The 27,065-nt window shown below is 41.1% G+C and overlaps 1 protein-coding gene across 1 annotated transcript in view; it reads left to right on the forward strand.

Moving 5' to 3' along the window:
* Nucleotides 1-27,065, forward strand: part of pgbd5 (piggyBac transposable element derived 5) — a 42,753-nt gene that overhangs the window by 698 nt on the left and 14,990 nt on the right. Inside the window, exon 2 of the mRNA XM_078399055.1 lies at nucleotides 5,181-5,608. Within this exon, the coding sequence (XP_078255181.1) occupies nucleotides 5,181-5,608 (428 nt within the window). The remainder of the gene's footprint in view (nucleotides 1-5,180; nucleotides 5,609-27,065) is intronic.

Here is a 27,065-nt window from a genome sequence, read left to right on the forward strand (position 1 = left end):
GGTTTGTTTGCAGATCTTTGGTGTTTGCTCGGTCAGGCGATGGGTGGCTCAAGGTCTTTCAGACATGCCTGCCTGTGTGAGTGACCACGGTGTTGCAAGTCTGTAAGCTATCCTTCTATTTATGCTCGCTTCCCGTTCTCTGGTCTCTCTGCTGAGGTTTCTATTTCCATGTGTGTAGTTTTGTGATCTGATTGAACGAGTTGCCCGATATGGCTTTACTCGTTAAGTCGGTGGTTGAAACTGCAGTAGATTTCTTTGGATTTTTGTTCGAAATGCAATTAAAATAAGACATTTGGGGGGGTCGACTAACTGAGTATTTCAGTTTGTGTTAAAATAATGATTTATTTTAATGATCTGTATTAAAGTAGCATCACAATTCACTGCAGTTTTCAACCTAAATTAATTAGATCATTTGGCTTTCTGAAATCCTGCTGGTTCTGCTTGTCAATTTCTTCAGCTACCGCAGTGTAGTTTTCTTAGTGTGTCCAATTTTATATACAAATATGTAAACAATGTACAACTTCAGTCCATTTAACAAAATAAAACAAGAAACGGATGGTTCAGCAACGTGAACAGAGATTTGTGCATCTGGTGGTACACATTTTCAATGTAATTCCAGATAGCTGTATCTTTCAATGGTGGATAAAGACACATTTCCATACATAGATTCTGAAGACCCTAATCTCATCAAATGGACATGGGAGTGATGAAACCAGATAGATAAAACTTTAATCGAGGGCTTCTCTTCAGGTATCCATTGAAATCAGAGTTCTTGGATATTCAGTATGGCTCATGTGAAGCTAGTTTACACCAAAGATAGACAAAATGTTGGAGTATTTCAGCAGATCAGGCAATATCTCTGGAGAAAAGGTAACGTTTCGGGTCTTCGGTTTGAAGAAGGGTCTTGACCTGAAACGTCACTTATTTCCTTTCTCCAGACATGCTGCCTGGCCTGCTGAGATACTCCAGCATTTTGAGTCTATCTTTGGCTTACCTTGATGACAGTTTGATTTTGGGATGTTGGATTTGTTTATAACTATTTAAGTTTGTTTATATTTGTTTATTTCAGTATCGGTGATATAATCGGTATTTACTTATCTTTAGTTATACTAGAAATGGTGGTGTAACAACTTATTTGATATTATAAAAAATTGCTACATGGAAGGAGTCCATTTGGCCCAGCATGTCAATTCCATCTAAAAGCAGACTTTTAAACTCAAATGGTACCTTCAGCCAATGGGCAAATTAATCTTGCTTCTAAAATATGCAAGATTATGAGTGGTCTTGAGTGGTTTGATCCTGATCTTAGTTGCTGTTTTTATGGAGTTTGCATGTTCTCCTAGAAGTGGAATAATGTACAACTAATCTGAACGGGTGATTGCTGGCCTATGTGGACTCGGTGGACCAAAGCGCATGTTTTCATGCTGAATCTTTCAATCAATGTATGATGTTCCCCATTTAAGACTGAGATGTAGAAAAGATATTTTTCTGCAACATTGTTGTGTGTGTTAGAGGATAGTCATAAGATCATAATGTCATAAGTGATAGGAGCAGAATTAGGCCATTTGGCGCACCGTCTACTCTGCCATTCAATCATGGCTGATCTATCTCTCCCTCCTAACACCATTCTCCTGCCTTCTACCCATAACCTTAGAGGATAGTGGAAGCAATCTTTGAATATTGTTTTAAGGCAAGTATTCTTGATAAGTAAGGGGGGGGTGAAAGGTTGCCACAAGTTAATGTGAATGCTGGGTTGAGGATGCAAATAGATCAGCCGTGATCTTATCATGGGTGGCACGGTGGTGTAGTGGTAGAGTTGTTGCCTTACAGCGAATGCAGCGGCGGAGATCCGGGTGCTGTCTGCACGGAGTTTGTACGTTCTCCTCGTGACTTGTGTGGGTTTTCTCCCAGATCTTCGGTTTCCTCCCGCACTCCAAAGACGTACAGGTTTGTAGGTTAATTGGCTTCGTAAATGTAAAAATTGCCCTAGTGGGTGTAGGATAGTGTTAATGTGCGAGGATCGCTGGTCGGCGCGGACCTGGTGGGCCGAAAGGGCCTGTTTCCGTGCTGTATCTCTAAACTAAAACTAAACTAAATAGTAGTTCAGGCTTGAGGGGTCAAGTGGCGTACCGCTGTACTCAATTGGTGGCACAAAATGCTGGAGTAACTCAGTGGAACAGGCAGCATCTCTGGAGAGAAGAAATGGGTGACGTTTCGGGTCGAGACCCTTCTTCAGACTGATGTCAGGGGAGAGGGCGGGACAGAGATAGAATGTAGTCGGAGACAGTAAGACTGGTGGGAGAACTGGGAAGGGATGGAGAGAGAGGGAAAACAAGGGCTATTTGAAATTAGAGAAATCAATGTTCATACTGCTAACCAAGTGAAATATGAGGCGTTGTTCCTCCAATTTGCGCTGGGCCTCACTCTGACAATGGAGGAGGCCTAGGACAGAAAGGTCAGATTGGGAATGGGAGGGGGAGTTAAAGTGCTGAGCAACTGGGAGATCAGGTAGGTTAAGGCGGACTGAGCGGAGGTGTTCAGCGAAACGTTCACCGAGCCTGCACTTGGTCTCGCCGATGTACAGGACACCTGGAACAGCAGACACAGTCGATGAGGTTGGCGGAGGTGCAAGTGAACCTCTGTCTCACCTGAAAAGACGGTTGGGGTCCTTGTATGGAGTCGAGGGGGGAGATAAAGGGACAAGTGTTGCATCTCCTGCGGTTGCAGGGGAAAGTACCTGGGGAGGGCGTGGTTTGGGTGGAAGCGACAGGTTAATCAGGGAGTTGCAGAGAGAACGGACGGACTCTGCGGAAAGCAGAAAGGGTGGAAATGGGAAGATGTGGCCAGTAGTGGGATCCCGTTGGAGGTGGCGAAAATGTTTGAGGATTATATGCTATATGCGATGGCTGATGGCGTGGAAGGCAAGGATGAGGGGGACTCTGTCCTTGTTACAAATGGTGGGGAGTGGGAGCAAGAGCGGAGCTGTGGGATATCGAGGAGACCCTAGTGAGAACCTCATAATGGAAGAGGGGAACCCCCGTTTCCTAAAAAATGAGGACTTCTCTGATGATCTAGTATGGAAAACCTCATCCTGGGCGCAGGTGCGGCATAGACGGAGGAATTGGGAGTATGGGATAGAATATTTACAGGAAGCAGGGTGGGAAGAAGTGTAGTCTAGATAGCTATGGGAGTCAATGGGTTTGTAATAGATGTGTATGTCCATGTTCTTAGATCTTAGTGCAAAGCATGTAGATTTGTTAATGCTCTTCAAATGATCAAAGGATAGACAATAATTGCAGGAGTAGGCCTTTCGGCCCCTCGAGCCAGCACCACCATTCAATGTGATCATGGCTGATCATTCTCAATCAGTACCCCGTTCCTGCCTTCTCCCCATACCCCCTGACTCCGCTATCCTTAAGAGCTCTATTTAGCTCTCTCTTGAATGCATTCAGAGAACTGGCCTCCACTGCCTTCTGAGGCAGAGAATTCCACTGATTCACAACTCTCTGACTGAAAAAGTTTTTCCTCATCTCCGTTCTAAATGGCCTACCCCTTATTCTTAAACTGTGGCTCCTGGTTCTGGACTCCCCCAACATTGGGAACATGTTTCCTGCATCTAACGTGTCCAACCCCTTAATAATCTTATATGTTTCGATATTTCTAAAATATGAGGATTTCCACCTCCAATACTCTTTTGGGCAGAGAGTTCCTGGTGCCCACTACTCATTGTGTTTATAAAAGCAAATTATTAACTCTCGTAATCCTTCTACCAATCAACTTTATCTAGGAGGACTTTGATGTGCATTCTCTATGCTAAGATAACTAGCTAATTTCTGTTCTTCTCTTGGTCTCTGTCCATTTCTTCTGTAGTCAAGTCTCCCCTCAACTTTCTTCAGATCCAAAGAAAACATCCCAGCCTGCATTTGGCTCATAACCAGAACTTTGGTTTTAAGGCCTGCCTAATTATTTATATCATTTAGTAAGACCCTGCTTATGCATTCTATAGCTCCATTGCTTCCTTCTGCCTTGCTTCCTTCAGAGATGCACTGACATGTGCTACAAGATCCCTCTGGAGATTTCCTCCTGTGAAGGATATGGTTGAATTTGATGGGTTGTCAGTCACCATTACAGATGGTGGATTTTTTAGTTTCACATTTTTACACTTGCATTTCAATTCCCCAGCTGCCAAGGACAGAATTCAAGCTTATTTTTGGATTCTGGATCTGGATATTAGCTTCATAACAGCCATTATTCTGCCAAACCTACTTTATGGAAACGATGGACTTCCCATGCACCTTCTTCCCATGTCCTATTGGTGACTTTAAGAATCACTGTACCAGGGACAAACAGACAGCATTTACAGTGTGTTGTAATATATATATAATATCTGGATATTTTTGGCAATGAAGAGTGTGGAGGTGGGATGGAAGAGGTTTAGGAGATGCAAAAGCAAATAAATTGCCACTGGAATCACAATCTAAATAGGTAAATCTAAGCCGTCAAATTCCTGTCATCCAGTGGATGAACTTCAGAAACAGACGTTATAATATCTGTCAGTGTGTATGCCACCCCTATAATCATTGAGCTGGCTGATTCTATGATGGATTTGGTGCAACATCACTGGAAATACTGATACTGAAACTAGAGCTGTGAGTTTTTCTGCCAGCAACAACAGCTGTATTTCATTAATCTCAATCCATTCATCCAAAGAAGCAAAGCATGCTACCAAGGAAACTTTACCCACCTCTCCTACCCCTGGAATTCTATTTACAGCATTGTGTTTAGACTTTCTGTATTTGGAAACTTGAATGTGGAATTAACTACTTGGTAAATCAGATAAATTGGGTGAGCAGATTCTAATTTAACCTGGTTTAGGTATATTATCGCCATGCATACTGAGGTACAGTGAAAAGCTTGGTTTTGTATGCTATCTAAACAAGGGTCTATCTTCTGTAGACCCATGCCAAGACAAGACTGAACATTTAAAAAAAATAATGGGATCTAACTATAAGAAGTATGAAAAAGATAATGGGAGAAGCATTCTGCTCATGATTAGCATTATTGCAGTTGTCTGAATTAAACTGTTTAAGATTTGCTTTTCCCTGAAGCAATACGCACTGCCTGGACCAAATGTTTATAGCAATGTAACTGAATCACTGTTTCTCTTTTTCCTACCACAGGTCCTGTACATAAGATGCCTCTAAATGCAAGTGCAATTGACTTCTTTCAACTCTTTGTCCCTGATAATGTTATAAGGAACATGGTTGTTCAAACAAATATGTATGCCAAAAAGTACCAAGAAAAATTTGGCCACGATGAAGGTTGGACTGCTGTTAGTCTTCCAGAGATGAAAACCTTCTTGGGATATATGATTTCCACCAGCATTCACCACTGTGAGTCTGTCCTCAGTATATGGAGCAGTGGATTTTATAGCAACAAAAGCATTGCATTGATGATGACACAAGCCAGATTTGAAAAGATCCTGAAATACTTCCATATTGTAGCATTTCGATCCAGCCAGACAACACATGGTCTATATAAAATTCAACCTTTTTTGGATTGCCTACAAATGACATTTGATACAGCGTTCAAGCCTTCTCAAACCCAGGTACTGGCAATATGTATCGTAATGTATATCCTGAGCATGATTAACCCTTTCTGATTGGATTTTGAGAATATTGGTTAATAAGATCAAAGAAGGTAGGGTTTACCCACTGTTTATCTAGAACAATGTTCTGAGTCCTATTGAAATTGTGTGAGGTAAGTTCTAGAAAAGAAAATGTGTCAATGCTACTGCGTATCATGAATAGATCTTTGCTCCATGGATAGTACTTGCATGTACCGAATACAAGTGAGCACTCCATGTTGATTCAGCAGATGGCAGATTCTAACTGTGACTGTACTGAGCAGCAGATACTGGACATTACTAGTCTTGTAGAGCTGGAGTATTTAATGTGAGGTTTATCAACATGGGGCACAAGATGCAATTCTGCACACTTTGCCAATGGCAAAATGTACAAGAAAATAAATTAAAAGGAAGGGGATAATTCTAGATTCTACTTTCGACAGCTAATTTGCTAATACTTGTCACTTGGTTTTGTCTATGTGATGCAGTGGGGTTCTATGAATGCGGTAGCATTTCTGTGCTGTTATTGTGGCGAATATTGATGTAGGGAGATAGAATCAACTCTGGGTACTGCCTTGACCTTGGCTGTCGTTTTGATTCTTTTTTTTTTTTAAAGCATTCGACCAAGAGTTTTTGCTTGGTAGACACAAAATGATGGAGTAACTCAGCGGGTCAGGCAGCATCTCTGGAGAAAATCGAAGGTAGACACAAAATGCTGGAATAACTTGCTAAATCAGTTTGTTGACATAATGTGATCCTTTTGTCATGTTCTTGTGATTCTTAGTACTGTTCTCTGCCCATGCAAGTCATTTTTACAGTTTAATTAATCTAGAAATTGCCATCAAAAATTGAGGCTTTCAAGTAATTGAAATGTGGCCTGAAATATCGGCTCCCTTCATTGCCATCCACCTTCGTAGTAGTTCTTGGGGATGTTGTCAAAGTCTAGTGTGTCAGCTATTCCCGACATCATCTCCCCTGCTCCACTCCACTAATCGTGTTCTCTCTAATCCTGTAGCCCACAAGCATTTAAAATTAAAATGCTACCTAACTAGCTGATCTCCTGAACATTCAATCTCTTTATTCTTTTTTTCTGCTATGATTAGCTTTTTTAGTGAATTGCAAACCAGGTGGTTAGTTTTTAATTTGTTCAGTATCTGATTTCTTAATTATGTGAAGAGTAGTAACAGCCACGAACAACTGTGACTATTGCAATTAGTAACCGTTTAAACAAAATGAGACTGATGGATTAAAAAAATTAAATCCACCTGCATTCAAAAAACATGTCAAATGTAAATGTTTTTCATATTATGAAGGATATCTCGACTCTAATAAGGAGCATATGGTTGTGCTAGAGATATTTAAATACATGTTTGAAATATAAAACACATGCCTTTGTGAAATACCCATAGATTTTACATACTAAGAAAACACTATCGGTTCCAAACATTTTAAGCGTTACAGGTTTAAAGTTACTCAGAATTTTTTTTCTTCACCAAACTCTTTACCTTGCTGAAGGGAAGGTGCAATCATTGCTACCCGAATACTGGAACATTTTGTAATCAATAGAACTAAAATATGCCATTTGAGGGAGGATTTCCTATCTCAGCGGGAGTTAAATGCACAGAAGCATTTTGATATTTGACCACATTCATAATGGTATTTGTGAACCAGGTTATTTTTAGATCATTTTTGAAGAGAGGACTGCTTGCACTATGAACAATCAATGCAACCTATTGTTGTTGGCAGTAAGTGGTTGTTGGTGAGTCTGCAGAGGCTTAAAATAGATAGCATGAAAGCTATCACATGACTTCCTGGCTTTTAAATGACTAAATGTTACTTGTAAAAATGTAAGAAAAGGAGACCTAAATACATTCAGCTAATGGTCCGTTAGACTATTTGACAGAGTAGCATAACACAATACAGGAACCCCAGTAAACATTACCTGCTTAGATTTTCAAAACAAAACTTTATCAGTATCATGCAAAGTAAGCAACTGAGAAGGATATTAAAAAAAGTAAGAAAGGTGAGTAAATGACCTAGATTTGGTGAAAAGTTGTTGGGTGGAATATAATGTTGGGGAATGGGTCCATTGGTAATTGCAATAGAAATGTTGTTTCTTTTGTAATCACTGAGAGATTATTAAACTATACAGGGGGTCTGATTGTTTTCACACTCAAGTGTCAATATATAGAACAAGTAATGTGGAAGGTAAATGGAAAAGAGGAAACGAGTAGCTGCAGATGCTGGCTTATACCAAAAATAGACATAAAGGGCTGGAATAACTCAGCGGGTCAGGCGGCATCTCTGGAGAACACGGATAGTTGAAGTTAGGACCAATCAGGGCCTGGATCCAAAGGAGCCATTTCTTGTGTTCGTATTACTTTCTGGGATGGCCAAGATTTTCAGGCTTAAAGACGAGGCAAAATGAACTTAAATGAGAAGATCCTATCAAAACAAGATGTAATTCTAAGGGCTTCACAAGGTATATGGTGAGAGGCCTGTTTCCTTGTCAGTGAGATCTAAAATAATGGCGCTTTGTCAACCAATAAGGGTAGTGAATGTTTGGAATTCTGTATCCTGGTGAGATTTGATGCTCATTGCTGAGTATTCCCAGGTTCATAACCTTGGAATATAAGAATGAAGTTGGAAAATGATCCCTCTCCTATTGAATGGTCAGGTGGAACGCATGACTTGCACCTTTATTTTTTGCCTTTTGTTTTCATGTAAATATTGAAGCCTTTGATATTAGTTTTAGAATATTGAGCTAAATTGAGAACAGGTTGGAAAGATACAGTTGACCAATTATAAATGAATTTAGACCTGTTTGTTGATCGCTGTTCAGTGTTATCCAGTGGGATATGTGCTGGCAATAATTAACATTCCATAATATTTTTATTATTTTCTATTGGTCTGTAGATTGCTGATGATAGCAGAAGTGTGGAAATATTTGAACTTTAGACATTGTGTCATCTTGCAAAATGATATCTGGAAGATATTGCATGGATTGGCTGGATACACCAGAGTACATGGAAACATAGAAAATAGGTGCAGGAGTAGGCCATTCGGCTCTTTGAGCCAGCACCACCATTCAATATGATCATGGCTGATCCAAAATCAGTACCCCGTTCCGCCCTTTTCCCCCCATATCCCTTGATTCCCTTAGCCCGAAGAGCTAAATTCTCTCTTGAAAACATCCAGTGAATTGGCCTCCCTTCTGTGGCAGAGTAGCTGGAATTGTGTGTTGTTACCCGTCTGATAATGGTTGCAGGTGAAAGCAACATACATACAACTCATTGACATGGCGATTTTAGAGCAAATTAAGGCTGACATTGATACTAATCCTTGTGTACCTCAAAGTGGTGGAAAAGTATAACGACCGCCTCAAGTATAACGACAACCATTGGTAGTGAAAAGGTTTCAGATATTCTTGCAAGATCGCATTGCTAATTGCATTCTCTCCTAGAGTATTGTGTTGGTCATAAACATTCTCATTTTAATATTTGTGATTTTTTTTTTTTTTTTTTTTTAGTGAAAATTGTTTGTTACATTCACATTATAGATTTTTTTAGATTTAGAGATACAGCACGGAAACAGGCCCTTCGGCCCACCGAGTGCGCCGCCCAGCGATCCCCGCACACTAACACTATCCTACACACACTAGGAACAATTTTTTACATATTACACAGTCAATTAACCTATATACCTGTATGTCTTTGGAGTGTGGGAGGAAACCGAAGATCTCGGAGAAAACCCACGCAGGTCACGGGGAGAACGTACAGATGGCGCCCGTAGTCAGGATCGAACCTGAGTCTCCGGCGCTGCATTCGCTGTAAGGCAGCAACTCTACCGCTGCGCCACCGTGCCGACCTAGGATGATATCTGCACCTCAAACGTACTGTTAAAGTGTTTTGGAAGAGAAAGTAATTATAAAAACACAAGACATGAGACTGCAGATGTTGGAATTTTCAATGAAAAAAGCAAACTGCTGGAGGAACTGTGAAGGGAAATGGGCATGTATTCTGGATTGGGACCCTTCTTTAGACTGATCAAGTATCTTAAAAGTTTCTTAGAGTCCCTTCAATCTGAAAACGGGTTGCAATGCGAAACATTGCTTGTCCATTTCCCCCTCACAGATGCGGTCTGACCCACTGAGTTCTTCTACAAAATTGTTTTCTTTTTAAATTTGCAAGTCTGTGGTCTTTTACAAACTGTTGATAGACAACTAGTTGATTGGTCCTGTGTGCAAAGATTTAAATGTCACTGTTTACCATGAACATTCTTCTTCCCAGAGTGAGTTTTAGAAAGCTGTAATTGCAATACTTTTCTGTTTTCCTTGGAAAAACTAAGCTTAAGTTATCCTTAGAATTGCAATAATTTGTGTAAATAGAGTCATAGAGTGATACTGTGTGGAAGCAGGCCCTTCAGCCCAACTTGCCCACACTGGCCAACATGTCACAACCACGCTAATCCCACCTGCCTGTGCTTGGTCCATATCCCTCCAAACCTGTCCTGTCCATACGCCTGTCTAGCTGTTTCTTAAACTTTGGGATAGTCCCAGCCTCAACTACCTCCCCTGGCAGTTTATTCCATACACCACCACCTTTTTTGTGGAAAAAGTTACCCCTCCGATTCCTATTAAATCTTTTCCCCTTCACGTTAAACCTATGTCCTCTGGTCCTTGATTCACCTACTCTGGTCAAGCGAATCTGTGCATTTATGGAATCTATTCCTCTCATGATTTTATACACCTCTATAAGATCATCCTTATCTTCCTACGCTCCAGGGAATAGAGCCCAGCCTACTCAACCTTTCCCTATAGCTCAGACCCTCCAGTCCTGGCAATATCCTCATAAATCTTCTCTGTACCCGTTCCAGCTTGACATCTTTCTTATAACATGGTGCCCAGAACTGAACACAATACTCTAAATGCGGTTTCACCAACGTCTTATACAACTGCAACATGACCTCCCAAGTTCTTTACACAATACTCTGACTGATAAAGGCCAATGTACCAAATGCCTTTTTGACCACCTTTTCTACCTGCGACTTGACCTTCAAGGAACCATGCACCTGCAATCCTAGATCCCTCTGCTCTACAACACTCCCTAGAGCCCTACCATTCATTGTGTAGGTCCTGCCCATGTTAGACGTCCCAAAATGCAACACCTCACATTTCTCTGTATTAAATTCCATCAACCATTCCTCCACCCACCTGGCTAATCGATCAAGATCCTGCTGCAAGTTTTCATAACCATCTTCACTATCTGCAAAACCACCCACTTTTGTATCATCAACAAACTTGCTAATCTTGCCATGTATGTTCTGATCCAAATCATTAATGCAGATGACAAACAGTAACTGGCCCAGCACCGAACCCTGAGGCACACCACTAGTCACTGCCCTTCAGTCCGAGAAGCAACCTTCCACCATCATCCTCTGCTTCCTTCTGTGAAGCTGATTTGCTATCCATTCAGCTATCTCTCCTTGGATCCCATGCGATCTAACCTTCCAGAGCAGCCTACCATGCGGAACCTTGTCGAACGCCTTACTGAAATCCATGTACACAACATCTACAGCTCTGCCCTCATCGACCTTTTTGGTCACGTCTTCAAAAAATTCAAATCAGATTTGTGATACACGACCTCCCAAGTACAAAAACATGCTGACTATCCCTAATCAGCCCTTGTCCATCCGAATGCCTGAAAAACCTATCCCTCAGAATACCCTCTAGTAACTTTCCAACTACAGATGTTAAGCTCGATAGCCTATAATTCCCAGCATTTTCCCTGCAGCCCTTCTTGAATAGAGGCACAACTTTTGCCACTCCTGTATTTAAAGACGACTCGTAAATCACAACCAGGGCTCCCGCAATTTCCTCTCTGGAATGTCCTCAGATATATCTGATCAGGCCCTAGAGATTTGTCTACCTTCATACACGATAGTACCTTCAGCACCTCTTCAATTGTAACACTGACTGCTCTCAAGACACTTCCATTGACTGCGCCAAGTTCCTCCAGCCTCCTGTCTTTCTCCTCGGTAAATACATTGAGGACCTTGCCCATCTTCTGTGGCTCCACACAGAGATGACCACTTGATTCCTGAGGGCTCCCACTCTAGTTACCCTTTTCCCCCTTATGTACTTATAAAATCTCTTGGGATTTGAGGCCCTCAAATGTTAAATATAGCGCTTCTTAAATGGAATATTCCAGATGTGATGTTAGAATGTCTGAAATCCCACCATTATTAATGAATTGATTCTTGGAAGTATAGGCATGCATATACAATATGCAAGAATCATTTCCACATTGCACAGCAAGGTTCATAAATTTAAAAACTGCCACAGAAAAGGATCTCATTGATTGTTCAATTGACATTGCTCAGTCTTGGTGATGTCATTATTTTTGTGAGAGAGTCAATTAAATTGTACTGGGTGATGGGTTTTTTGACTTAAAGCCCAGATTAACATTAAGATTGTTTTGTTTATTGCTTGGATATTTTTTGCTTCTTTTCTGTTTGGATTCAGAAACTGGCAATGAAGAACACCAAATGTTTTTGACTAAATAATTTGAAAGTGAGATCCACTGCTGCTTTGTAATGTGGAGAAGAAAGATATTTTGAATTAATGATACTTCTGCATTGAGATGTCTTATAAGACATTGACATTGTTTATTGGTAAATAGAGGACATGGTGACAAATATAAGATGGTCAACACAGAATATGGTCAATGCAGCTAACTTTTTTCCAGTCTCTGGATTACTGCAGAACCATGGAAGGTGGATATACAATATCAATCAGTTTGTTTTACTTGCAACAAATGTGCTCCAACTGAGTGAATATAACTCCAGGAGATGGTTTCTGTAAATGTTGAGATTTGCAGCGTTATATATTTAGTGGGAGTATTGATTTTTTCCCCCCAACACAGTATGAACGAAACTTTGAGCATTACAAGCAGCAATTATTTTGTCATTACTTTAGGAGTTTATTTTACAGCAATGGCTTTAAACCTCAACCCCCCCCCCCTCCCCAGATTAAAGCAGCAATACAAAACTAGAATGTGATTCATCTCGTGCTTCCACTGATTGATAGCAAATATTTCAATTGTTGTTAACACTACCAGATGCTGAGATCCACAACTCTTAATTTTTCTGTACATTTTCAGAACTTTAAAAGTTCAGTATTTGATGGGGATTTCAGTATTTGCAAAAAACAAATGGTTGGAAGAACTCAGTGGGTCAAACAGCATCTATGAAGGCATAGGGATGAATAATGTTTTGGTTTGACGCCCTGCATCAGTCCTGATTCCAGCATCTGCAGTCTTTTGTGTTTCCATTCACAGCACTATGATATGCATTGAAAAATTGACAGCCATTGCGTGACACAAGGAGATGGATTGATCATCACTGGATACCGATAATGACCACAAAGTATTGGGTGTAATCCTCATTGTTTTGTCTTCAGGGGGGACATGAATCTTTAGTGGAGAATGAGCAATAAACCATTCAATTTTCATACAGAGTTTGGAGATGGTAATTGATGATTATGGGCAGTTCAGCGTCATGTTGTGTCTTGTGATTTCAGATATATTCTATTGCATACTGGCCAGTATGTCCGATAACAAATGATGAAAAGTTGATCATTTCCTGTTTATGAAACTGCAATAAAAACATTATATGTAATAAGTCTTACATATTATTTATGTTCATATCTACACTTCCAGGAATGCCTATTCCTCAGCAGTATTCATTGGTATATTTGATGCACTTTTCCTTGCCAAAACAGAGATTCTAACTTTATTTTGGGGAATAATACATTTGAGAGGGCACAGTAAGATAAGGGAATAACCAAAACTATATTGCGATGTGGAGAAACTTGTGATTTTTGAGCTGTACGTCAACAGAGCTTTAATATTAACAAATAGGTAAAGTGGTTAAAAGGAAGGCATGGAGTTTAAGAGCAGGGAGGCTATGATAGAATTGCATAGCATATTTATTATACCACAGCTTAAGTGCTGCGTTTATGTCTGGTCACCACATTATATGAAAGATCCGATTGCATTGTGAGTGCAGAGAAATTCTGCAAGGATCTTGACAGGACGGAAAGGGAAAATTGGACACGTTAGAATTGTTTACTTGAGAGAGTAAACCGAGGGTAGACTTAATTGAGGGTCCTAATTAGACTAAATGGTAAGATCATATTTTCCTTGCCTGAAGGGGTCAATAACCAAAAGTCATAAATTTAAAATCATTTATAGGATTAGAGGCAAAAATGAAGAAATATTTTTTTTAGTTTTAATTGTGTGAGGGTCGGGAACCTTCTGTTTGGTAGTCACTGAAACCCTCATCACATTTTTAAAAAATGTTCATGAATGCCTGCGTTTCAAGAGCTGTGAATGTGGGTCTAAGTACTGGAAGGTTCATTTAGTTTGGATAGCTCTTTCAAAAGGCTTAGACATGAATGGTCAGTGTAGTAAATTTACTCTATGAGGTCCAGTCATCAAGGCAATTTTTCATATTCAACATTTGGTGAAAATTCTTACATTTTCACTGAAATCAATAGCAAGCAAGCGATAACAAGCAATTGTATGGCCATAGCATTGAAGTGTAACAATGTGGAAAATGGCCCAGGTACTTCTTCAAAACGTATGACCAATCTGATCTAGGCAAATGCAGTCCCATCAGTAAAGTAACCTAGTGGGCAGAAACTGCTATTGTGCTTGCTCATCAACAACCTATTCACTGATGCCTGATTTGAGTTATTTGTAGCTTTCGGTAAAGAGATAAATTCAGAGGTGGAGCGTCAATGATAACCTGTAACCATTAAGACAACATTTTATTGAGCATGGAATGAAAGAATTCTAGTAAAATACAAATCAATCAGAATTTGGAGTTGATGTTCTGGCGGCTTGAATCATACCTCAGATGGTTGTGATTTTTGGAAGCTAATCAATTTCAGGTGCAGGATACTGTGGCTGTTCCTTGGGTCATTGTTGCAGGCCAAGCCATCTTCAGCAATAACCTTTCTTGTTTCCTTCATCACGGGATCAAATGGAGAGATTTGCAATTAATATTTCTGTCATACTGCAACCAGGAAATGTTAATCTCCTGTAAGCAAGATTCTGACCACCTTGACATTCAATGACATATCGTTGTCAAATTCCCATGTCAATTGTCACGAATAAAAAAGTATTTAATGGACCAGCCACCTAAATAATAGGAAGAGTAGGTCAGAAGTTGAGTATTCTGCATTGAAGGACTTGTTACCTCGTTCAGGAAAGGCTTCCATCAGTTACAGAGCAGCTACAACAATGTGCTGAAATAATTTCCCTATACCTGGCTGAATACAGCACAACAACACTGAACAACATGCTGCATTCAAGACAAAGCACTACATTCTTCAGCTGACATTTTTAATTTTCTCCAATTTATTGTTCTTTGAAGAAGCAATGTAGGATGGATAAAGGGGAACTGGTGGATATACAATCCTTAAATTTCAAGAAAGCATTGGATAACGTGATGGATCAGAGATTAAGGGAGATTATAGAAGCTCGTGGTGTAGGAGGTAACACATTGATATGGATAGGATATAGATTACTAACAGAAAACAGAATAGATTTTTTTTTCTGTTTGGCAAGATTTAAGAAGATTTGTGCTGTAACAAGATTTTGCCTGGATATTGGTGCTGGGGTCACAACCTTTATAATTTATATCAATGACTTGGACAAAGGCAATGAAGGCATGCTGCTAAATTTGCCAGTGATACAAAGATAGATAGGAAGGTAAGTAAGGAAGAGGGCACAAGAGGCTATAAAGGGATATACATATGTTAAGTGAGTAGACAAGGATGTGATCAATTGATATAATATATTATCCCATATTGATATAATTTGGGAAAATATGAAATGATGCAGTTTGACAGGAAAAATAATAAGGCATATTATCTAAATGATCCAGGATGTCATGGAGTGGCTGCATGACATTCTCGAGGGGGAGGGTGAGCAGCCAGAAGTCATGCATGTTGGTACAAATGACATGGGTAGGAAAAGGGATGGGGTCCTGCAAAATGACTATAGGGAGTTAGGCAAAAGGCTAAAAAGCACGAACTCCAGAGTAATGATCTCTGGATTACTTCCAAGGTGCAGAGGGTTCTGGGTGTCCTGTGCATATTTGCAGAAGGTTAGTGTGCAGGTGGAATAAGTAATTGGGAAAGTAAACAGATTCTTGCTGTTTATTGTGCAGAAAATTGAATATAAAAATAGAACAGCAATGCTTCAGTTATGTAGGGTGTTGGAGAGATCACAGAGTATTGTATACAAATTTGGTCTCTTGAAAGAAATTGTAAATACGATGGAAGCTGTTTATTGGATTAGAGAAGGTTAACTAAAACCTAAACGGACAAGTTGTTTAATGAGCACCTTTACATCCTTTATTGATGGTGCTCAATTAGCTCCAATAGGTGAGCCACATTGACTGCAGCTTGACTCCAGACTCCCAAACGCAAGCACACTGTTCCATCCCTGTTATGACCGGAGATTTCCAGAAGAGAGAAACATTGCCAAGGCATTCTCAAAGTCTCCTTGATAAAGTATAACATCCTCCCCATCTCAGAGAGATCGTTGGCCAGAGACCGTTCAAAAAGGGAGAGTCCCAGACAACTCACTCACCTACTCTGTCAAGCACCATTTGGAACTGTGTCTGTGAACCCCACAAAGAATATTTTGACCATTGCAGTGAGGATTTTGGAATTCCCTCCTTTATGGCAACACGGGAATACCTTCAGCATTAAGCAGTTCAAAGTGGTTGCTGAGCACAACTTTCTTGAGGGTGATTGGGAAATTAATATATTTTGCCCCAAACTAAAACATTGTCAATCCATGTTCTCCAAAGATGCTGCCTGATCTGCTGAGTTGCTCCAGCATTTTGTGTCTTTTTTGGTGAAGAGTAATTCCTCTCTTTTCTGCTAGTTTATGTACAAAATTGAAATTATGAGAGAATGCATTTTTAAAAAACATGAGCACCTTCTCATTGTGTACCTGAAAAGTCTTATCTATATACTAAAACTCTTGTTTGTTTGTTCCTGAACTGCAGCCAAAACGGTACACGATAGCACGACAATTTTAGGCCCACCTTACTCACTGTCGTCCCTTTGGTGCTAATGGAAGAAGTTTCATTGAAATCGGTGTTATATTTTTTAAGTTATTCACATTTTAAAGTTTAAATCTATTTCCTAGGGAAGGTCGGGGGAGGGAGGGGGGAGGTTGAGGGGGATGGAGTGGGGAGAAGGGGAAGGGGAGGGTGAAGAGAGAGGATAAGGGGGGTTGAGGGGGATGGAGTGGGAGGGGGAGGAGGGTGCTACTCCAATGCAGGAGAGGTTTGGGCCCAACGGGTCCACTTGGTCTAGTGTTTTCTATTTACCTTCATCTCTGGTTATTTAGAAGTATCCAGCTAAATATGAATGGTGACTAAAACCTGTTCGTACTTGATCATTAATTCCTGCCTCTCCTTCCAATGTTTCTGCGTCTGCAGAATAATGATTCATTCCAGACAAACCCAGTTCCACAAAGCTTCCTGATCTGATGATGGTGTGAGTTGAAGATGGGTGACATCATTAGTGCAGTTTTGTAAAGTACATCTGTGTTACTGCATTTGAAATTGTGATGTATGCAGAGCACAATATAACAGTTGCTAATTATTATGTCCATTGCAGTTGATATCATCTGTGCCTTTGTTTTGTCCATGTAGACCTTGCAACTTAAAACAATGGATATCGTGTTTTAGGCGATTACAACGTGGCTCTGAAGTTATAAAACAGTTCAATTCACAACATGGCTTCATCCCAAAATATCTAAAATCCAACCTCCGCAGCATTTCCTTAGTGATTCGGTGTGAATTTATTTTACTTCCCAAATTAACTGTTCAGTAATCTTGGAAAGAAATTTTGTTTCAATTGTACAATGCTAGTATTACATAAAATCCATGCACAGAAGCAAGCCATTCAGTTCTTCAATTCTTCAAATTTTGTTGTCTATGTTTAAATGGTGCCTCTTTCATTCCACTGTGTGCCATGTTGTTTGCTTCACCAAGGATACCCATCCACCATGACTTATCGGGCCCTTCTTGCACTTTTGCCCTATCCCTTTCCTCTCTCTCTCTCTCCTAGACCACAATAAGTTTCCTTTTTGTCGAGAATCAACAGTATTTAACAATGGAACAATTAAATTCTTACTTGCTGCCCATTAAAGCAATAATGCAACAAATAAATATACAATGCTCGATAAATTAACAACCAGTAATACTAGGTAACCCGACTGTAATAATGAAACAAAGTACATTGTGCAACCAAAACAAAGTTCACAGTGTATATATTTGGCGAGGTAATCTGTGGTTCGTGTTGTGCAATGTTCAACAGCCTGATTGTTGCTGGGAAGAAGCTGTTCTTGAACCTAGAGGGTTCTCAGGCTCCTGTATCACCTTCCTGATGGTGGCAGCAAGATATAGACAATAGACAATAGGTGCAGGAGTAGGCCATTCGGCCCTTCGAGCCAGCCACATTGATTCCATTCAATGTGATCATGGCTGATCATTCTCAATCAGTACCCCGTTCCTGCTTTCTCCCTATACCCCCTGACTCCGCTATCCTTAAGAACTCTATCTAGCTCTCTCTTGAATGTATTCAGAGAATTGGCCTCCACTGCCCTCTGAGGCAGAGAATTCCACAGATTCACAACTCTGACTGAAAAGGTTTTTCCTCATCTCTGTTCTAAATGGCCTACCCCTTATTCTTAAACTGTGGCCCCTGGTTCTGGACTCCCCCAACATTGGGAACATGTTTCCTGCCTCTAATGTGTCCAACCCCTTAATAATCTTATACGTTTCGATAAGATCCCCTCTCATCCTTCTAAATTCCAGTGTATGCAAGCCTAGTCGCTCCAGTCTTTCAACATATGACAGCTCCGCCATTCCGGGAATTAACCTAGTAAACCTACGCTGCACGCCCTCAATAGCAAGAATGCCCAGGATGTTAGCATGGCCAGGCTGTTGTGGGTCTTTGAAGGTATTAACTGTTTTTTTGAGGCATATCCTTCTGTAGATCCCTGTGGTGAACTGGGGAAGGTCTACCACTTTCTGCAGTCTATTTTGTTCCTGGGCATTCGAGTTACTGAACCAGTCCATGATACAACCAGTCAGTGCCAAACACCCGTAGAAATTCCTCCTCGCCTTTCTAGTCTTCAAATTCAAGAGATCACTATTGTACCTGAACATCCCTGTCTCCGTCAATGGTGCAGATATGCAGTTTACAAGGGAGTACAAATACCTTGGAGTGTAGCTGGACAGTAAACTGGGCTGGTCCATGAATGCTGAGGCCCTAAACAAGAAGGGACAGAGCCAGGTGTACTTTTTGAGAAGGCTCTGCTCCTTCAACGTCTGCAGTAAGATAGCCAGTGCCATCTTCTTTGCTGCCGTGTGCTGGGGCAGCAGGACTGAGACTGACTCTTTTCTCCCCCCCCCCCCCCCCCCCCACGCCCCAATCTTTGCACATCCCCAATCCTTTCCACTTTTCATTTTAATTTCATGTTTCATGTATTTTGTGTTTATACAACTGTTGGCAGGTCAATTTCCCTCCTGGGATAAATAAAGTTCTATCGTATCATTTCCCATGTAAATGCACAACCAAACGGATCTACCCCTCCCCTTTTATAATTTCAAAGGAATCATTCTCCTATCGGATTGACCACCATTCCCATTACCCATCTCATTGCACCTTTTACATAAAGCCACAGTGATGCTACATTGGGTTTAGGTTTGGTTTTGGTTTATTGTCACATGTACTAAGGTATGCAAAGCCTTGTTTTGCATGCCATCCAATTAAATCAGATAATACTACACATAGATACAATCAAGCCAAACTCGTACAATAGGCGGAGTTACAATCTCAGCATTGTAGCACACCAGTTCACGAGATAAAATCCAATGTCCGCAAAGGGATTGAAGTGAATTGGACAGTACCCTAGCTAATCGAAGGACCATTCAAAAGCCTGATAACAGAAGGGGAAAAGCTTCCAGAGGCTTTTGGTCCGTGCCTTCAAACTACGGTATCTGCCTGATGTGAGCAAGGAAAAGAAGGAATGACTGGCATGGAGAGGAAACAATTTTATGATTATGTTGGCTACTTTTCAAAGGCAGTGTAACAATGGAGTCAATGGTGGGGAGTCTGGTCTGTGTGATGCACTGGGCTACATTCACAACTCCCTGCAATTTCTTGCGGTCTTGGGCTGAGCTGTTCCCTTTTGCCATTTATGTTCCTATATTGCCCTGGGTCCAAACCTCTTATTCCCAGCTGTAAGTGCAATTTACTTGTACTTTCAATTTTATGCACTGAATCTCAGTTGCGGCTTCATTGGTAGAGCCATGGTTTGAATGAGAAGATTATGTCTTCTAGCCTTGCTCAAAATTAAGCACAAAAATATTGGTCATCTGGTCACTATCACATTATTGTCAATAGGAATAAGCTATGCTCAAATTTGAATTTGATCTTCCTGCATGACAAAATCTAATACTCTTCAAAAATGAATGTTTTCATTTCAGTCAATTGCTAGTATTATTTTCTGTCCTTTTGTTGGCCTGATCCACTGTAAACCTCAATGAAAGTAATAGGAACAGGAACTGTGTGTACTGTACAACCTACTGGGATTCAGCAAAGCTTAAGTTCAGAGCAATTCTACAAAGAAATATTGAATTGAATAAATTTTATTAGCCAAGTCTGTATACATACAAGGAATTTGCCTTGGTGCTTTGCTCGCAAGTAACAACATGACATACAGTAAACAATTAAGAATAAAACATAATTGAAATATCAGCCCTTATTTTTTCCACCATCTGCTTAAATGCCCTGAGTAAACTATTTTCTGGCTTGTTGGGTTTCTTCCCAGTGTAGTTTCACCTGTCAACCAATTTCAGTTCTTAAGGTTTGATCAAAATCCGAGGTGTTATGTTGGTGTCCACTGTTGCTTTACAATCTTTCCCAAACACAATATGCAGTTCAGAAGCATTTTCTGATAATCTAAGCCTCGATTAAATCTCTGCCTGACTTCACTGCTTCAGTGATTCATAATTCCATTGTTCCTGGTATCACTCTGATGAATCTATGCTCGGCCGCTGGACTTAATAGTGCCCGGTGCGGCTCGGCCGCGGGACTTTTCATCGCCCGGTGTGGCTCGGCCGCGGGATTTTACATCGCTGGTGTGGCTCGGCCGCTGGACTTAACAGTGCCCGGTGCGGCTCGGCCGCGGGGCCTAACATCGCCCGGTGCGGCTCGGCCGCGGGGCTTAACATCGCCCGGTGCGGCTCGGCCACGGGGCTTAACATCGCCCGGTGCAGCTCAGCCGCGGGACTTTTCATCGCTGGTGCGGCTCGGCCGCGGGACTTAACATTGCCCGGTGCGGCTCGGCCACGGGGCTTTACATCGCTGGTGCAGCTCGGCCGCGGGACTTTTCATCGCTGGTGCGGCTCGGCCGCTGGACTTAACATCGCTCGGTGCGGCTCGGCCGTGGGACTTAGCTGCGCAAGGCTCGGTCGCGGGTCCTTCCATCGCCCGGCTCGGCCGCGAGACGTTTCAGCGCCCGGTGCGACTCGGCCGCGGGGACTTCCACCCCCTTGCGGGGACTGTGCGGGTCGGTCGGGGACGAGCTGTCTGTCCGTGGGCGTGGGGAAGAGAGTGGAAGTTTTGTTGCCTCCATCACAGTGAGGGGGTGTTTGGAGTCACTGTGATGGACGTTTGTGTTGGGGTTAAGTGTCTTGTGTTCTTTTTTGTGTGACTGCTATGTAGTTTCGTTCGGTACCTTGATACCGAATGACAAATAAAGCTCTGTTGAACTTTTGAACCTGTTGCACTTACTTAGACCTGCACACAATATATTTTGGGGTAAACCAAACAGACATCGCATGTGTACAGAATTCTGTATTTATATACCAATAATTTTGCACAAATGCAAAACCAAAATGACTATGTATTTGTAAAATGTACAGTTTCTCTCGCTCCATCTGGCATTCTCTCTGATGTTTCCTCAGAGGAGGCGATAGCAGGGGAAGTTATTTCTTATGGGGCCCTAGTGATAACTGTGGGCCACATATGAACACTTAAAATGGGTGGGATCTAAAATAGTTTTGAGAGACTGGAATTGAATTAGTTGGGATGTTAAAGGGTGGAGAAATGTAGTGCAAATTGTAATTGGGTTGGGAATTAGACATGGATATGTAAAATTAATATGTAAAATTAAAGGTGCTTCGATTTTCAAAGGTGAATGTAATCTTTGAACCAGAACATTGGCAAAATTAATCGTTTCGTTTTCACTCCTACTCTCTGCTCAGTATTTTAAAGCTGTGAATATTATGTGCATATATCTGCTTCATCCTCCATGAACAAAAATTAGCTAATTGGAAAACATTTCTAAAATATGCATAATTTTAATTGTTAAATTTATTAAAACTTTCAACTTTTAAGGTTACACAGAATGCATGTTAAGGTCTTGATTGACAGCAAGCCTTAACCTCAGTTTCTGAAGTTAAAGCATGCTGTCAATCAAGAGCTTTTCTTGAGCATTGCTTAGAGAGGGTTAACTGTTTCTCATAGTTTAAAATTGCATCATTTCACCAGACTTTTCTGCATAAAATTAGTTATTTTATACTTAAATTAATTTTTCCCCCCACTTTTATTTTGTGATGAAACTTCACTAAACTTCATCCAAAACAACGACTTCACTAAACTTAATCTAAACCATTGTTGCCACATTTGTATCAAGTACTGTTCACCATCTCTGTACCCATTAGCCTATCATGACGTGGGGCAGATCTGTCCATTAATTGCTCGGATTTAGAATTATCACACGTCAAGTCCCTCGATTGACTGAAGGGTCTCGACCCAAAACGTCACCCATCCCTTCTATCCAGAGATGCTGCCTGTCCACGCTGAGTTACTCAGCATTTTGTGTCTATCCTCCATTGACTTTCCTCTTTCCTCCTCTACAATTGTATTCCTCCTTACCACCCTCACATCCTTGAGCTCCGTTTTGGCTTTTGTGCCACACTAATTTTTCGTTAATCCTCTCCAGATTTCATTTCATCAGCTCGAAAGATGCCAGGCTTTGGAATACCCTCTCTAATCCTCACTGCTTCTATACCTCTCTCTTTGTACTTCATACTGGTGAGTAAGGCAAGGCAGTGCCTTTATCACCTCAGACAGTTGAGGAAATTTAGAGTCTCTGAGGATCCTTCAGTGCTTCTACTCTGGGGCTGTAGAAAGCATCTTGTCCGGGAACATAATCTGGTTTGGGAACAGCTCTGTTTGGGAACAGGAAGGCTCTGTGGAGAGTAATGCGTTCGGCTGAACGCACTATGGGAACTACGCTTGCCCCCCTGCAGGACCTATACATCAGGAGGTGCAGATCCAGAGCCAGCAACATTATGGGGGACCCCTACCACCCCAGCAACGGACTGTTCCAGCTGCTACGGTCAGGCAAACGCCTCCGCTGTCACGCTGTGAAAACAGAGAGGATGAGACGGAGTTTCTTCCCACAAGCCATCAGGATTGTTAACTCTCATATCACCAGGGACTAATTTAATTTACTGTATTAATTTATTTTTTGTGTTAAAAAAAAAATAATTCTATTCTGTTTTGTAGATTAGCACAATCTGCAGGCGTTGCCACTTTCACTTCACTGCACATCTTGTATATGTATGTGACAAATAAACTTGACTTGACTTTTTGCAGTCATCTGAAATGATACCTTTTTTGTGATCCAATGTCATGTGTTATATTTTGGGACATTTTCCAATCTTGGCAAGATTTTATATGTTTTCTCATGTCACGCTTATTTAAAGAGGGAAATATACGAAATGGATTTTAAAATGAAAGGAAACAGGAAGAAGTTTATCTACTACTTACTTGCAGTGGGGTGGGGAGCTGGCTGAGTGGGAAAGAAAGAAACACAACTGTTCTTTAATTTCTCCGTGATACTAATTAACACGCCTTCTATTTATTTTGCTGACTTTTCAAAAATACTAATTATCAATTAGTGTTTCTGTCATCATATATTTAAATTGTGCAGGAGACTCTCCACCCATCGAACCTGTGCCACCAAAATGCAATTATTTTGCTAAGGATCCCCTGCAGCATTGTTTGTTCACTTAGAACTGAATCATCACATGGTGATTCAGATAGTACTTGCAGTGAACAGATGCTGTATTTCCATTTTATAATATGGTATTTAATATTTTTATCTGTGGTAGAGAATAAGTTTCAAAAAGCATTGTCGATTATTCTTCGTAGTCTTAAGTGGTCTTTCCCTTTCATTGCGTTGATGTGATGTGGCTGTCTTTGGAAAGCCGAATATTTATTGTATATCCCTTTTTGCCCTTGGAAAGCAATGATAAATTACTGCTTTGAACTGGTGTAGTCTCTATGGTTAAGGTAACGTCATCGTAAAGGTCCTCCCTATCTTATGAACACCTGACTTATGTATAGCCTCTACACACAAGCGAGCAGTTGGGAGTCCAGCGGGATGGATTTGGTGGCTGCTGTAGGGCTGCAGGAATTTTTTGCTGTGCGGAAATTTTGTTCTTGGCTGCATTTCCAATTTGCAAACACTTTAGGTATGAACAGTTATCAGAGATGGAGCCCTACTGCAATCTGGAGAGGACCTGTTCTGTGAATTAGGAAGATACAGGATTTTAATCTACTGTTGAAGGATCAGCAATATATTTGTACATCAAGACAGTATGATTTGGATGGGAAATTACAGGTAATGGTGTTCCCTGAGCCTGCCGACCATGCCATTCTCTGTAGTACAAGTTATTGATTTAGGAAGTAATTGAAGAATTGCAGCATTTTATAGGTGAGACCTACTGTGGTTGGGCTGGAGGCAATGGTTATTTAAGATGGTGGAATGGGTTCTAACAAGGAAAATGTTGCTTCGAGATTATGAGCTTTGAATGTGGAAGTTGCTTTCATCCAGGAAAGTAGAAAATATTTTCTTGCACTCCTGATTTATACCTTGTTATACCTTGCACTCCTGATTTATACCTTGTTATACCTTGCGCTCCTGATTTACACCTTGTTATACCTTGCGCTCCTGATTTATACTGCAGAGAATTTGGGAAAACGTGGAGAATCGCTTGCCGAAGAATACACATTCCGTAATCTTCCCATGTAACTGCTTTATTTGTACAGTTTCTGGTCAATGGTAAACCCCACTACTGCTGTCCCATTTCCCCATCACCATCTCCAAAGTTGTTGATGATGGGAAGTTTGATTCTTCTACTGCCATTGAATATCAAAGAAGCTAGTTAGATATTGCCGATATTCATTGCCCAGCACCTCTATGCCTATATATATATATATGTATATGCATGCATTTAAGTACGTGCCCAAAATACAGCCAAAGCGGTACATGATAGCGCAACAATTTTAGCACCACCTTACTCACCATTGTCCTGCGGTTCAAATGGTTCTTATATTTTAAAAGTTTTAAACTTTTTAAACTATAAAAATCACTTTTTAAAACTTTAATAAATCCCTTTTCCACCTGCCCTCCCCGTCAGCCATGTTCGACGTCACAATGGGAACCCAACGGTTCCGTGCCTGCGCAGTTGGGGCGTGTTGATCTCCGACTGACGATGCCTCGACTGACGATGCCCCGACTGACGATGCTTCGACTTAGCGATGGTGCAAACCGTAGCGAGCCGCAGCTTGCTTCCAGCCACGTGATCTAATACAGATGCTTCCCGACTTACGATGCTTCGACTTACAATATTTCGACTTTGCGATGGTGCAAAGGGCGGGGCGGGGGGGGGGGGGGATGAGGGGAGGATAAGGGGGGTTGAGGGGGGATGAAGTGGGGGAGGGGGGGTTGAGGGGGGATGGAGTGGGTGAGGGGAGGAGGGGGGATAAGGAGAGTTGGAGTAGGTGAGTGGGGGGGAGTGGGAGGTGGGGGAGGGGAGGGTGCTAGACCAATGCAAAAAAAACACCATTTATTTTAAAGAAAAGATGCGCTATTCATTGAGATTAATTTTTTTTAAATTTTAAACCATTTATTTTAAAGAAAAAACACGATTTCCCCACGTCACAATGGGAACCCTACGAGGTTTGGGCTCAACAGGTGCACTCTTTACTAGTAGAAATTAACATTCTTGGGCTTCGTTTGGGTTCAGGTCGGCCACTGATGGGTTGGATTCACTTGGGTTTTATTTTATCCCCAAGTAAATCTCTCTTTGTTGTTTGTTACTGATCTGCTTATTCAGGCCTTGCAATTTGTGGGCAAATTGAATAAATACTTCAGCTGGTAGCAAACATCATCTTTGATCTTATGATGGAGACAATATTGTTGATAATGTAGCTATAGATGGCAGGGCCAAAGCTCTGCAATCTCTTGGTGCTGAAATAATTGACCTTCAACAGCTGCAGTCATCTACTTTTGTGCAAGATATGATCCTCTCTGCCAGACTTAGTTCTCTGATTTCCATTTTATTTGAGGTTCATTGTTGATGTCAGAAGTAATCATTGTCAGTAATCATTATCTAGGAAACTCCATGTGTGGCTGAGGTTGCCTGGAGCCTTGCGACCTAAAAACCCAAAAGAGCATAAGTTGGTTATTGGTGAGTAAATGAGGCTTGACAAATCTCCCCCTTGATGATCTGGCTGTCTTTATTTACATTTTTCATTCTCTACCTACATTCATACCAAGCACAGATGGGTTATGATCTGTTTGATGTGTTAGTAACATTTGCCTTTTATTTGGCACATGTCCCTCTCAACCTGTCCAAATTTTGTTTAAACACTGCATATACACACCTTAACCACTTCTTCTGGCGCGTTGCTCCATATGCCTACCAGATTCTGTGGGGAAAAATTCCACTCCCATCTTGAATTTGTGCTATCTAATTTTTGATTCCCCTGGACTGGGAAAAGAAATGTGACCATCCACCTTATCTCTGTTCCTCATGATTTTACAAACCTCTAAGATCACTCCTCGCTCGGCCTCCTTCACTCTAGGGGAACCTGCACCAGTCTATTCAGTCTCTCCTTATAACTCAGGCCCTCGGGTTTTGGCAACATCTATCCTACGAGATGGGGAATCACATACAATTACTGTATTTAGGAGGCATTTAGTTAGACATTTAACTAGGCAAGGCTTTAAAAAGACATGGTCCTAATGCTGGCAAATGAGATGAGTGTAGATGAACAAGGTCCCTGTGGATACGGTTGGACGAAGGATGCATTTCTGTGCTTTACATAGAAAAGTACACACAGGAACAGGTCCTCACCCCACAATTTGTGTGCTAAACATAATGCTAAGATAAATATCTCATCTGCCTAGATATGATCCTCCATTCCCCTCGATTCCCAGTATATCCATGTACCTATCTAAAAGCCTCTTCATTGCCACTC

This window comes from Rhinoraja longicauda, chromosome 5 (assembly GCF_053455715.1).
Source record: "Rhinoraja longicauda isolate Sanriku21f chromosome 5, sRhiLon1.1, whole genome shotgun sequence".
Taxonomy (NCBI): domain Eukaryota; kingdom Metazoa; phylum Chordata; class Chondrichthyes; order Rajiformes; family Arhynchobatidae; genus Rhinoraja; species Rhinoraja longicauda.